This window comes from Myotis myotis, unplaced genomic scaffold (genome assembly GCF_014108235.1).
Source record: "Myotis myotis isolate mMyoMyo1 unplaced genomic scaffold, mMyoMyo1.p scaffold_m19_p_15, whole genome shotgun sequence".
Taxonomy (NCBI): domain Eukaryota; kingdom Metazoa; phylum Chordata; class Mammalia; order Chiroptera; family Vespertilionidae; genus Myotis; species Myotis myotis.
In genome coordinates, this window is record NW_023416319.1 from 20,130,420 (window position 1) to 20,143,836 (window position 13,417).

General features: G+C 46.2%; 1 protein-coding gene across 1 annotated transcript in view; it reads right to left on the reverse strand.

Moving 5' to 3' along the window:
• Window positions 1–13,137, reverse strand: part of UBTD1 (ubiquitin domain containing 1) — a 60,655-nt gene extending 47,518 nt beyond the window's left edge. Inside the window, exon 1 of the mRNA XM_036336449.1 lies at window positions 12,572–13,137. Within this exon, the coding sequence (XP_036192342.1) occupies window positions 12,572–12,641 (70 nt within the window). The 5' untranslated portion in view covers window positions 12,642–13,137. The remainder of the gene's footprint in view (window positions 1–12,571) is intronic.
• Between the last annotated feature and the right edge of the window lie 280 nt (window positions 13,138–13,417).

The following is a 13,417-nucleotide window of genomic DNA, read 5'->3' on the forward strand; positions in this document are numbered from 1 at the left end:
CGATGTTTCTCTCTCATCGATGTTTCTAACTCTCTATCCCTCTCCCTTCCTCTCTGTAAAAAAAATCAATAAAATATATTTTTTTTTCTGGTCCAATAAAATATATTTTTAAAAAATTTTTTTAGAAGAAAGAACATCAAATTGGGCCAGACCATGATGAGCTCTGGGCTCTGTGAACCTGATGTGAGAGCACAGAGGGAAGAAGAGCAATCAGTAACCAAAGAAGTAGGCCTGGGATGTAAACACGGCATTCAGAGCATCCCCAGCTCCCAGGACTGCCTCCTTAGCTGACCCTGGACCCTCGGCACTGTGTCATGGATCTACCCACTGGAGATGCTTAAGTGGAAGTGTGTTTGGAAAAAATAAAAAGACCTCACAGAAGCTCTAGCATTCATCAGACTGCAATCTCCTTGAGGAAAGGAATGGACTCTCTGATATGCCCTGGGCGCAGCACAGTGCCCAGTGTCAGGCAGATGCAGTGAATATTTAGTTTCCCATGGTGGTTAAGGAACAGGCCTTGGGATACAACTACCAGGATTTGAACAACAGTTCATCTGCTTTCATGGACAAATGTCTTAACCTCCCTGAGCCTCAGCTTCCTCATCTCTAAAGCGGAGGTTATTATGCCTAACTTACAGGGCTGATGTGAAAACTGAAAGCAATGAAGTAGGGTGCCTAACACATATGTAACAGAAAATTAATAAACGATACCAATTTCAGTGATGATGATTCCTGAAGCTGCTGAGAGAGCTCAGAAAATGAAATGGTCAGTCACATGACCATCTATTTGGGGGAAAGAGTGCATTCTCTAAGTAAATAACCAATATCATGCAATATCCCATTTAGAGAGAACAGTGTGGTCTGTTTCCTAAGCACAGCACGGGAGTGGGGAGAGGTGGGAGAAGGGACAAATCCATGAAGGTTGTCACCAAGTGCACTTGCTGGCACATTCAAGATGTGTAGTGTGAAAACTGGCAGAAGTGGACTATTTGCTAGTCATGAGTGACAATGACGTCAGTAAACCAGCTCTACCTGTTTGGAGCCCAATGAGCCCTTAAATTGAAATTGACAGTGAGGTAGATATTGCATGGAAGGAACCAGGGCTGAGAATCAAAAACTGGTCTAGAATCCAAAATCTTCCATTTCTCACAGTGTTATAATGCACATAATAGTAGATATCACTGGGCCTCTCTCCTTAAATGAGGACCATCTCACCCTCAGTGAATTACTAAGAGGATTAGATGAGATGTGTATGAAGTACCTACTGCACAGCCTGCCACACAATAGTGGCTCAATAAATAGCAGTATATACTAATTATAAAGCAAATGGTTTTTAAATTCTAGTTACAGGGGGCTGTGTGTTAAGTGTTAATGTTTATCGCCAGTTTCTTGGAAGTTCATGGAGGAGGTGTTTGCAATTGACAAAGTGTATCAGAGAAATATAGAAGGCTCCAAGAAGGAATCCCAGCGGATCCAGAGATGTCTGACAAGCTGAAGACGGGCCACAGCAAACTAAGGGTGCTCTAGAGCCTTGACCTTCCAGGCAAGTAATATTTGCATCTGTAAGAAGATAGCCCGAAAAGTAGCCACTAGTTGTTGTTGGAATCAGCAAGAATGTGGAGGTGTTGCAAGGGATTTGTTACGAACAAGAGTTGAAGTTCTTAAGTTTTTGTGAATGATTCACTTTTTTTTTTTAATGACGTTGAATTCAAGACTATCTCTATACAAACACCATTCTTGGGCAACTTGCTTCCAATTTGCTTTCCTGAACGAATGATTGTAATGACAAGAACAATAGATAACCAGTCAGCACTAGTATATTCAATGGAAATTAGGTTTTGTATATAAACTTCATTGGCCTTGCTTCACAACTTGAGGGGGGGAGGGGAGGAACAGTTTGAAGACAGCTAGTATAAATACAGTGACAAGCATGGTGAAATAGTAAAAAATAATAACTACCATTTATTGAGTATTTTAATATGTCCCAGGCACCATTTAAGGATTTTATGTCCATTAACTCATTTAATTCTCATGACAACCCCATGGAGTAGGTACTATTATCTCCATTTTACACATAAGGAAAGTGAGGCCCCCCAAATCCGGAACAATTTGCCTGAGGCTAATGAGCTGTAGGAGCTGTAATAATAAAATGCAAATAGTCCCTACATGAATAAAATACTTGTCATAACTGTCATAATTATCTTCTACCAAAAGAAAACTATATCTTATAAAGATCCTCTTTGAAAGATCTCAGATATTGCAAATCAAAATAAATGCATGGCCAGCACTTTCTATATACTCTGACTCCAGGGAAGGGCCAGAGAACGGCCCAAACCTGATTTCCCCATGGGATAGGGGTGGGTACACTCCACTCCTCCCAACACTCTAAGCTGAACAGGAGTCAGTAGAATACAAATCCCCAAAGCAACACTGAATGTGGCCTTGGTTATTGTCATGAACTACCTACTGCTATCATTTGTTAAGCATCTGCTGTGTGTGGGCATCTTGCTGATCACTTTACACACAGGATCCCATATACTAGTAATCCTTGACTACACTGTCCTTGCCACCATTTTACAGATGTGGAAACTAAGGCTCTGACCTGAGGCTTTCTCACTACTCTGTCACTTCTTTGTCAATAATCTTGAGCAGCTTAACACCCTCACTAAGTCTCAGTATCCTCATCCATAAACCAGGAAAAATGATTCCTGCCCTGCCTACCTAACAGGATGGGTGTGGCGATCAAATGATACATTATACTTGAGAAAGCACTTTGAAAACTGTAAAATGCTGAGCAGAGCAATGGATGGATCGTTAGTCTTATTAATTACGAAGAATGACACCTGATCCTGTAAGCACTTCGCTAATGTGACGCTGTTGCTTCTTTTCCCTTGGGAATTTGGGAGTAATTCTGTCTGCAGAGCCAGGGCACTCTTTTCAAGTCTCTGGCATCTGGGAGTTGGAAAGAGCAGTTCCTTCTGGGAGGAGGAGCAGGAGGAGGAGGAGGAGGAGGAAACACAATGCTTGCATTCTACTTGTTTCTCTTTAGGAACACAATCTTGGTTGAGATTCTACTGCTCCTAGTAAACTCAGCCTTTAAACAACATTCAATGAATATTTATTGAGCACCTACTATGTGCCAGGCATATGTGGCTCCTAAATGTGCAGGCTGGGGTCTAGCTCAGCCGTGGGCAAACTACGGCCCGCGGGCCGGCCCGTTTGAAATGAATAAAACTAAAAAAAAAAAGACCATACCCTTTTATGTAATGATGTTTACTTTGAATTTATATTAGTTCACACAAACACTCCATCCATGCTTTTGTTTCGGCCCTCCGGTCCAGTTTAAGAACCCATTGTGGCCCTCGAATCAAAAAGTTTGCCCACCCCTGGTCTAGCTGCTGGAAAATTAAAGGAGGTGACAGAAACAGGAAGGGAGCAGAGTGGTCCCTGTCCTTGAAGCTCAGCAGACTTCACAGCTGATCTCCTAGATTCATTTCATGGGGGTTGGAGGAGGGAGCTGACAGCACAATGGAATGAGCACTGGAATTGAGTCAAAGTACTTAAGCTGAGTTCCATGACCACCAGCAATTAATTTACCTTCCTGACCAGCGGTTCTCAACCTGTGGGTCGCGACCCCTTTGGCGGTCGAACGACCCTTTCACAAGGGTCGCGCCTAAGACCATCCTGCATATCAGATATTTACATTACGATTCATAACAGTAGCAACATTACAGTTATGAAGTAGCAATGAAAATAATTTTATGGTTGGGTCACAACATGAGAAACTGTATTTAAAGGGCCAGAAGGTTGAGAACCACTGTTCCAGACCATCAGCTTTCCCAAATGTAAAATGAGTAAAGATGTCCCCATAGGCAAAACAGGAAGAATCAAATAACATGACTGTCTGAATGGATCTAGCATGTTGCCTAGAGGTACTCAATAATAAACGCTTATTTTAAAAAACATTTAATTCCAGTGAAAATAAACTACAGTGACCAAAAGCCTGGGCTCTGAAATCAGACCACTTGGGTTCCAGTCCTGGCTCTGTTGTTTACAGCTGTGACCATAGGCAGGAGGTGTTAGCTTTCTAAGGTTTGATTTCTTCATCTGTAAAAAGGTGATAATAGTTGTGAGGATTGACCGAGATACTGCACGGTAATGTTCCCATGTTCCCGGCACATGGTAAACACCCACCTGTTGCTATTGCAGCTCTTCAAGCCCTAAAAACAACAAAACTCCATCCATGAGCTTGACTCTAGGATCCAGGCTATTTGGGGACCAGTTGGCTGCCTAGGCTTGGGCTCTGGTGCTAGCCTCCCAGAGCAGACAGGTACAAATGAGGCCACCCCGTTCCCCACTGCCCCCACCCCTTACCCTGCAGAAAGAAGGGGCTCCAGACCTTTTCCTTACAGCTGTCTCTTTCCAAGGGCAATAGATACAGGAGTTGAGGGCCTGGGGCTGGTCAGAGGTGTGGGAGCACAATGTACTCAGTCCCCCTTCCTAGGGGGCTCAGAAAGCAGAGAGATCTTGTCCCCAACAGCTCAGAGAGAAGCACATGGCCTTGAACAGCAGACAAGCACCATGTTACCATGTCACCGTAATACTCCATACCTTTCATTGAGCACTACATTCTTCATTGAACCACAGTCCTGCATCTCTCACATGCAAAAAGGAGCTAAAAAAAGTGGTGCTCAGAGTAAGATAGCATTAACATCTTTGGGAGCCAGATAAATGATAACACAGAAATGCTTTGCTTAACAGGGGACATCCATCCATCCATCCATCCATCCATCCATCCCAACTATTGACCACATAGTTAGAAACCAAATTCTGACTGACCAGAAAAATGTCACAGACTCTCCCCACCCAAACTCCTATATTTGCCTCTCTGGGGGACCCGTCAAGCCTCACTTTGAGCCCATCTACTCTTTCTCTAGGTATAATCCTAACAAGTTCAAGAAATGAGAGGGGGTGCTATTTGAGCCCAGCAGATGGGATTTCAAGAAGTGAATACTTCAATAAGATACCACTTCACACCCATTAGGATGGCTACTACCTAAAAATGAGCATGGGTGCGCACACACACACACACACACACACACACACACACACACAGCAAACAAACAGAAAAGACACACAGAAAATAACAAGTATTAGCAAGGATGTGAAGAAATTGAAACCCTCATGCATTGCTGATGGGAATGTAAAATGGCGCAGCCGCTGAAGAAACAGTATAGTGTTTTCCTCAGAAATTAAAATACAATCCAGCATTCCATTTCCAGGCATACACACAAAAGAACTGAAAGCAGGGTCTCAAACACATATTTGTACAGTCATGTTCACAGCAGTATTATTCACAACAGCCAAAAGGTGGCAGCAACCTAAGTGTCCTATGATGGCTTATAGATAAGCAAATGTAGTATATATATACAATGGAGTATTATTCAGCCCTAAAAATAAGGAAAATTCTAACACATGCTACAACATGCATGAAACTTGATAATGCTATGCTGAGTGAAATAAGCCAGACACAGAAGAACAAATACTGTATGATTCCAGTTTTATGAGATACCTAAAGTAATCAAATTCATAGACAGAAAGTTGAATAGCAGTTGCCAGGGGTGAGAGAAGGGGAGAATGGGGAGCTGGTGTTTAATGGGTACAAAGGTTCAGTTTGGGAAGATGAAACAAGTTCTGGAGATGAATGGTGGTGATGGCTGTACAGCAGCATGAATGTACTTAATGTTACAGAACTGTAACTTAAAAGTGATCAAAATGATAAATTTTATGTTATGTGTATTTAACCACAATTTTTTACTAGGGAGGGGAGGAAGTGACCATTGACTACTAGGGAGAAAACAGAGCAACAATTATAGGTGGAAACATGAACCCCAAATGCACAGCAGCAGAGAACCATTTAGTTTGGGGCCCACTGCCCTAGAGACTCATAAGCCCAAAGGCCTGACACTGTCATAACACAATAACTCATCAGGCAAGACCCACTCTTCTAATTCAGAGCCAGGACTCAGAGCCTCCTCGCACCAATGCTGCTGCCTGGGACCTGGAGGTAGGGCTTCTGAACAGGCTCTGCCTTGGCCATTTCCTTCTGCCCGCCACCAGTTTACCCCCATCTCCCCTGTCCTTTCAGATACAAAGTCTTTGGAGAGAAAGAAGCTTTTGATGGCCCCACCTCCACCAAGCAAGTGCTTTGTATATATAGATGCAAACTCAACATTTCAAGTTGCAGAGGTTATTCATGCTCAGCATAGTTTGCTTATAAGCATATCATCCATTTCAGAATGAGTCCCATCCAAAATGTTTTAAAACATTTCTTTTATAGTTTTGTTTCTTTAAAAAGAGTAAACTTCAATATTATGGTGTGGAGGGAATCGCTGGCTAAGGTTTTGTGAGTAAAAAGTCTGTAGCTTTGGATAATAGAAACTATGTTCACAGTCTTTTTTCATCCAGGATCTCACTTGATTCTCACAACCTCTTTAGGAGGTCAGCAGGGTACAACTGGGGAAACGGAGTTCAGAGGGACCAAGAGGCTTGTCCAAAGTAACACACAATTAGGAAGGAGCAGAGAACCAAGGTTTATTTCCCTTTAATGCCAGATGAGGCTCTGAGTTGGGACCTCATATGTGAGCAGATAGTGCAGCCATGAAAGCAATTTTTAAAACAGTGTCAGCTTAGTTTATCCCTACAACATCTCTCTGAAGTCAACTGGAGATATTATCATATTTTTATTTATCAAACAGAGGATCAACTGAGCACAAACAAATGACTGGCCCAAGATCACCACTCAAAAAAGTGGCAAAGAGACTAGACCTCCTCGCTTTTCAATACATTTGACTTTGACCACTTCCCTCCAATGTCTTGGCCTTAGCACACTTGAAACTTAAAGAAGCCCAGGCAGTTTTTATATAGGTTGCACCATATTTCTGTGAACTCGGCACGGAGTAGATACACCTTTATTCTCGTTTGTTAATAGCTGGAAAAGAAAAGAGAAGTTAAAGAAATCTTCAAGTTCCTTTCAACTCTAAAATTCTATGATTCTAAAAATTCCCCAACAAGTCAATGGGGTAGAAAGGCCTGGAATCCACATCACCCTCCTCCCTGCCTCAGTCTGTTAGACTACCCCATCACTTCCCCTTGAGTTTATGACTACAAATACCATGTGTACCTGGGAGAGGTGTCCACTCTTACATAGACGCACACATAGAATGGCTAGAAAGTGCTACTCCCTGTCTAGAACCCTTGAAGAGGGCTTCACTTTGCTCTCCTGCTTCAGCCCTGGTATCTTCTAGGAAGAGGCTCCCAAACCACAGGGAATTATACCCCAGGTATTTGAGACCTTCCGAGTGAGTCCTTGGGTGAGAGAGAAACCAGTCCCAGGAACAGAATACCACTCTGAGGTGGCAGCTTAAGTCCCTTCATCAAATACCTGCCCTAACACCCACCTAAGACGGGAACACAATCAGATCTGCTCATTCCTGCTTTTCTATAAACCTCACCAATTAGGTTACACACACTAGTTTCATCATTAGGCATCTACTATACACCAGGCGCTGCTCTAGGTACCAGGGAATGAACAAATAAGAATCTCTGGCCACATCCAATAGGGGAGACAGCCAATGTCAGGTAATGATAAGTGATGTAAAGAAAAATAAAATAGGGAATAGTGGTAGATAATGCTGAGAACAGGTGGTGAAGGGAAGAGATTGATTTCTAAAAGAATAGCCTGGGAGGGCTTAACTGAAAAGGAATGTTTGAGGAGATAGAGGAGAAGAGGGAGGGAGGGACCCATTCAGATATCAGAGGCTGGAACAGGGAATGAAGAGCAAAAGATGGTTTAAGAAAATTAAGCTGGTGAAAATCCTATTATGTCTTGTAGGCCAACACAAGGACTTTGAATGAGATGGGAGCAAAGGAGTAACAAAATCTGACTTACAGTTTACAGCATCACTCTCGCTGCTGTGCTCAAAATAGTCTGTCGAGAGACAAGGGAGGAAGTAGGAAGGTCAGTTAAGAGGCCAATGGTAGCTTAGACCAGGGTGAAAGTGGTGAAGATGGTGAGAGTCAGGCTCTGGATATATTTAAGGCAAAGCCAACAAAATCTATTGAATAAGTGGATGTGGGATGTGAGAGGAAGGGAGGAGTCAGGGATGACTCTAGAATGTTGGGGGCCTGGGCAACTGGAAGGATTAAATCACCATTAACTGTGATGGGAAAGTGTGGAAGGAGCAAGGGTGTGGATTCTATTTGGGGCATATTAATCTGAGAAGCCTTTTAGACATTAGATGTGTTATGTAGGCAGCAAACTATATAAGGCTAGACAGGATGGGCTGAAATGATAAATGTGGGTGTCCCCAGCATATATAATAACAATACTTAATTATATATATAATCATACAGGATTTCCATGTATGACCACATGTAATTTGTAAGACTATATGTTTATTATCTGTCCCCCTAAACTGTAAGTTTCATGTGGCCAAGGACCAGGTCTGTTCACAGCCAGTAAGGTGCCTGGCACTCAGTAAATATTTACTGAGCAAATGGAGAAGTTGCCCAATTCCTCTCTCAAGAATAGCCACAGCAGCCCACACAATGAGATGCTGATTCGTTGCCAAGCCCAACCAGCCCAAAACAGGGCCCTGGGTCTGTCCATCCCTAGCTTGAGATTCCAGAATGTAAGTGGATACGCCTGGCACACCAGAGTCAGATATTTGGGTTTCAGCCCTGCCACATTCTCAAAGGGTGGAGCTGGGCAAGAGATTGGCCTGTTCTACCACCTCTATTTCATCCTGGGGTGGCCAGGGGAAGGGCTGCCTTACTCACTCACTTCTTGGGCAGAGCTATTGATCTACCCAGCGTATATGTATGGGGTGGCAGGAGCCCCCCAAAGGAGTAAACCCCCAAGTATTCTCTGAAGTATGCAAAGGCCACCCAGGATCTGAAGGGGAGAACATAGACCACTGGGTTTGCATTAAGAGTAACAGTTAACAGTGGTGGGCAGGAAGAGATTAACCGGAGAACAAATATGCATTGCCCATGAAGACAGACAATAGGGTGGTGAAGGCCTGCATCAGGGTGGGAACGGGATTATGGAGGACAAGAGGGAAAAAGGAGGGACATCTGTTATACTCTCAATAATACAGTTTTTAAAAATGAATAACAGGTTTTTTGTTTTTTAAATACATTTTTATTGATTTCAGAGAGGAAGGGAGAGGGAGAGAGAGATAGAAACATCAATGATAATGATAAGAATCATTGATCAGCTGCCTCCTACACGCCCCCAACTGGGGATCGTGCCTGCAACTCAGGCATGTGCCCTTGACCGAAATCGAACCTGGAACCCTTCAGTCCGCAATCCGACGCTCTAGAGTATAGCCACTGAGCCCAACCAGCTAGGGCTGAATAACAGTTTTTAAAAAGTGACAATCACAAAACTTGATGAGATGAGAGGACCGCCTAATTCTTCCAGCTAATGCAATACTGCCTGACCAGTGGGTGTCAAGTCTCTGCTTCACCTGTCAAGTGACTAGGAAGACAGAACTAAGGCCAAAGGGGGACAATGCATAAGATTTCAACTCAATGACTTTCAAGTTGGATAATTCCCTTTGTGAAGATGATTACAATGGCTCTCTAATGATATAGTATAACCCCCCTTCCCTTTCTCAAATATTAAAAGTGTGACCCAGAGAGGACTGATGACTTGCCCAGGGTCACCTAGCTACAGGCCCAAGACTACAGCTCATATGCTAGCTCTCTGTAAGGCTTTCTTCCATTACATCAGTGACCAAGGAAAGGTAAGCATTAGCATTAGCATTACAGTAGGAGCTAGGGGAATTTTAAGCATTAGTGTTACAACATACAACTGTCCTTAGCAAAGGGTAAGCTGTAGATGTTATAGGAATGCCATATGCACACTGAGATTAAGGATTCCTTTCCTTATACCAAACTTGTCATGTTATAGTTCCCCTTGGCTTTGGATATTAATAAAGCTATTTAAAGCTAGGACCCACAGAATTGCAAAAATTATACACTAGAAGGTAGAAAATGTAGAAATATACTTCAATAAAATGTTTACATGAAAAATTCAGATGGTAAGATGAAGTTGAGACAGCTTTCTAAAGTCAACAAATATTGAGTGCTTCCTTTGTAAAGTCACTGCGCTAAGTGTCGAGTATGTATGTGTGCCTGTGTGTATGGTTAAATGAATGAATGAGAAAGACAAACAGACACACACACAGAAGGATAAGACTGAACCTAACTCTTCAAGGCTTGCAATGTAGTTGCTGATATAAGACTGTAAACATCAAAGAAATGACTAGTAATATGGAGTAGACAATTGTTAAGTAAGTGGCATGATGTATCTGAACGAGTTCTCAGAAGAAGCAATCAGATCTACTGAGGAGGGGGTGAAACTGTCAGGCAAGGTGCTTCTAGAAAAATATTGGGTTTGAGGTGGAACTTAAAGGGAAGAAAGACTCTTAATAAGCAGTAGGGAATAGCAGGAGCAAACACTGGTGGCCTTACTGTCAGGGAAGAGAAAGAAATCACACCTTAAATGGAAGGATTGTTCTTGTAAACAAGGGGAGATACAAAATTTTTTCTGAACATAGAACTATATGGTTTGGAACAGGTTAATTTAATAAACATCATCTGGGGGTTGCCCACCATGTACAGGCACTGGATGAATGACTGAAGATGAACTTGCCTTTGGTAGGGAACTAACTTCAGCCTGGGAGATGAGTTGCATTTGAGGTGACAAGGCTGTGAAGTACAGTGGGGAGGGGCAGGTTTGTAAGACCTGCTGAAGGAAGAAACAGCAAGTCCAAGTGACTGGCTGGAAGGAAGAGGGCAGAAAGCAGAGAAAGTCAGCAGAGAGCGGTTTTCAAAGAATAAAGTTAGGCATCTGGAAGAATGGAAGAGCAAAGGGAAGGGGACTGAGGGAAGAGAAGCAGAGCTTGGTTTTAGAGGTGTGGAATCTGAGGATAACTACATCAGAGTGTCCAGTGGGCATTTAGAGATATTAGTCTAATGTTCAAGTGAAAATACAGCATATGGGTATTCCCAATGGACAAAGGTTTGTGATACTGAATAAGATTTCTCTAAGGAGAGTAATGAGAGAAAAAAATGAAATGTCAAACTGACCCATGGGTGTGTCCACACCTAGCAGTGATCTGAGAAACACACACACACACACACACATACACACACAGAAACAAGATAGTCTAATAATGCCAAAAGAGGAAGGGGAGAATTTCAAGTAGGAGTTTCAAATGCAACAAAATCAATTGTGTGAACTGAGCACATAGATAATAAACATTTGTTAGTTGAATGAATGAATGAAAGAGAGCACTTGGGTTTGAGAATCAACTTTCCTCAGTCAGAATGGCCCGGGTTGCCAAGAGGATCTCAATGTTAAATTTTACTCCCCCCGCCCCCCATAAAAGAACATTTCTCCTTCCACAAGTCATCCTGTCCACCACACAGACATCCTTCCCGATTCCCCCATGTTTCCCCCTCATCCATCTTTCCAGTTTCCGAAACCCACTCAACACACCTTCGGCATCAAAGGAGACAGGAAACTCCAACTAAAGTTTCCACTTCACTAACTACTCTGCCTGTGGCTTCTCTTACATCAGGGGATATGTGGCAACTGGGTGGGAAAGGAGACGGTTCTAGTCCCAGCTGTACTACTAACCAGCTGTGTGGGTTTGGGCAAGTTACTCAACCTCGCTGGATCTGGGCTTTCTCGGGTTGGAGAAGGTAGGGTCTATCTGGGTTCTAGACAGGTTTCGGAGGCGCCTTGCACCTCTAACGCCCACGATTTTATCATTCTCAGAAGGTCCTTGCAACACCCCCAGAGAAGGAAGTCAGTACGAGGCCGAGACTGGGGCAACGACCGTCAGACTTCTCCCCGAGGCGAAGCGCCAGGACAGGAAGGCACCAAGAAAGTGAGCAGGCGCTGCCCGGCCCTCACCGATTACCAGGGAGCAGATCCCATTCCCACGGCCGGGAAGGATCCCAACAAACCCCAGGGCGATTCCCCGCTTTTCCAAGACTCCGAGACGGCCCGGAGACTCCAGAAAGCCCTGCGGGAAAAATACAGATTTCTTTCCCAGAGTTCTGCGGTGCTTTTGCAAGTCGGATTCCGGCAGACACGATCTGCAGCCGGATAATGAAATGACACAGCCTTTGGAAGGAGCGGCGGTTCTCGCCTCGCTCGCTGAGTTCTGGGGACGCCGGCCACCCTCGCATCCGACCCCGGTCCGGGGGCCAGGCGAGCGGCGCCCCGCCCGGCCCCCTCCCCTCCGCCGGCCCCGCTGCGGTCTGGAAACATTTCCTGCCCCCGCCCCCGCCCCCACCCGGGCTTCCCAGTTGGAGCTAGTTGAGCTCGAAGCCGGGTCAGCGCTCCCAGTAGCCCCAACTCGGCTCCCTCGGCAGCAGGGGTGGGGAGCTCCCCCTCCACATCTCACTTCGGGAAAACCCAGGCGCCAGGAGCCGCGGGAGGTCAGGCCAGGAGGGGCGCCCGTAGCCCTGCTCCCTTCCCCGTCGTTACCTGCTCGCTTGCGGGGGTGTCCCGGGGCGGCCGGCCTCTCTCCGCGCTGTCTCCCCACGCAGTTGCCCATGCTGGATCCTCAGCCGGGCCCCATGCACCGGCGGCGGCGGGCTGGTCAACTGCTCCGCACTCCAGTCCCGGACAGCGGCGCCCGGGGTCAACGGCTCCTGCCGTCCGTCATCGGGCGCTCCCCGACCTCCCCCCTGGGGTTCGCTCTGCCCCGGCGCCGGCTTCGCCACAAACTTTGCGGATGAGGGGAGAGAGGGAGGTGGCCGACTCCCCAGCACAGTCCCAGGTGGCCGGGCCAGGGGGGCCAGCGACGGTGCCCGGCCGGAGAACAGCTCCGCTGGAGGGGCGGAGAGGGGGCGGGCACCGCCGCAGCTACACCCGGCTCACTCCGGACTCCCGGCTGGGCCGGCCCCCGAGCTTGTCACTCACCTGCCTAACCCCGCCCCCGCCCGGCCCGCTCCCAGCCTCGGGCTCGCGGTGCGGGCGCTGGGCCGCCGGCCGCAGGTGCGCACGTGACCCACGGCACCGCCCCCTCGTGCAGGGCCTGGTTTTTTCATTGGCTTCCCCCAGGGTGCGCACCGCCCCTCGGCCCCACCCAGTCAGGTACCCGCCCCGCCGCCGGTCTCCGGGGTAGCCGGGCCAGAAGTTACTGGCCCTCCATGGCCTCCGGCTGCCTGCCCAGCAGCCACCTCCCCGACCTAAGCCCCGCCCTCGGGGAGTGGCCGTTCCAGCCTCCCGGGAACTGCCTCACCAGGACCGGCAAGCACGTGACCCGGGGAACGCCCCGTCCCCTCAGCCTTCGCCAGGCGATTGGCTCAGGAGGCGCGTGCGCCGAGA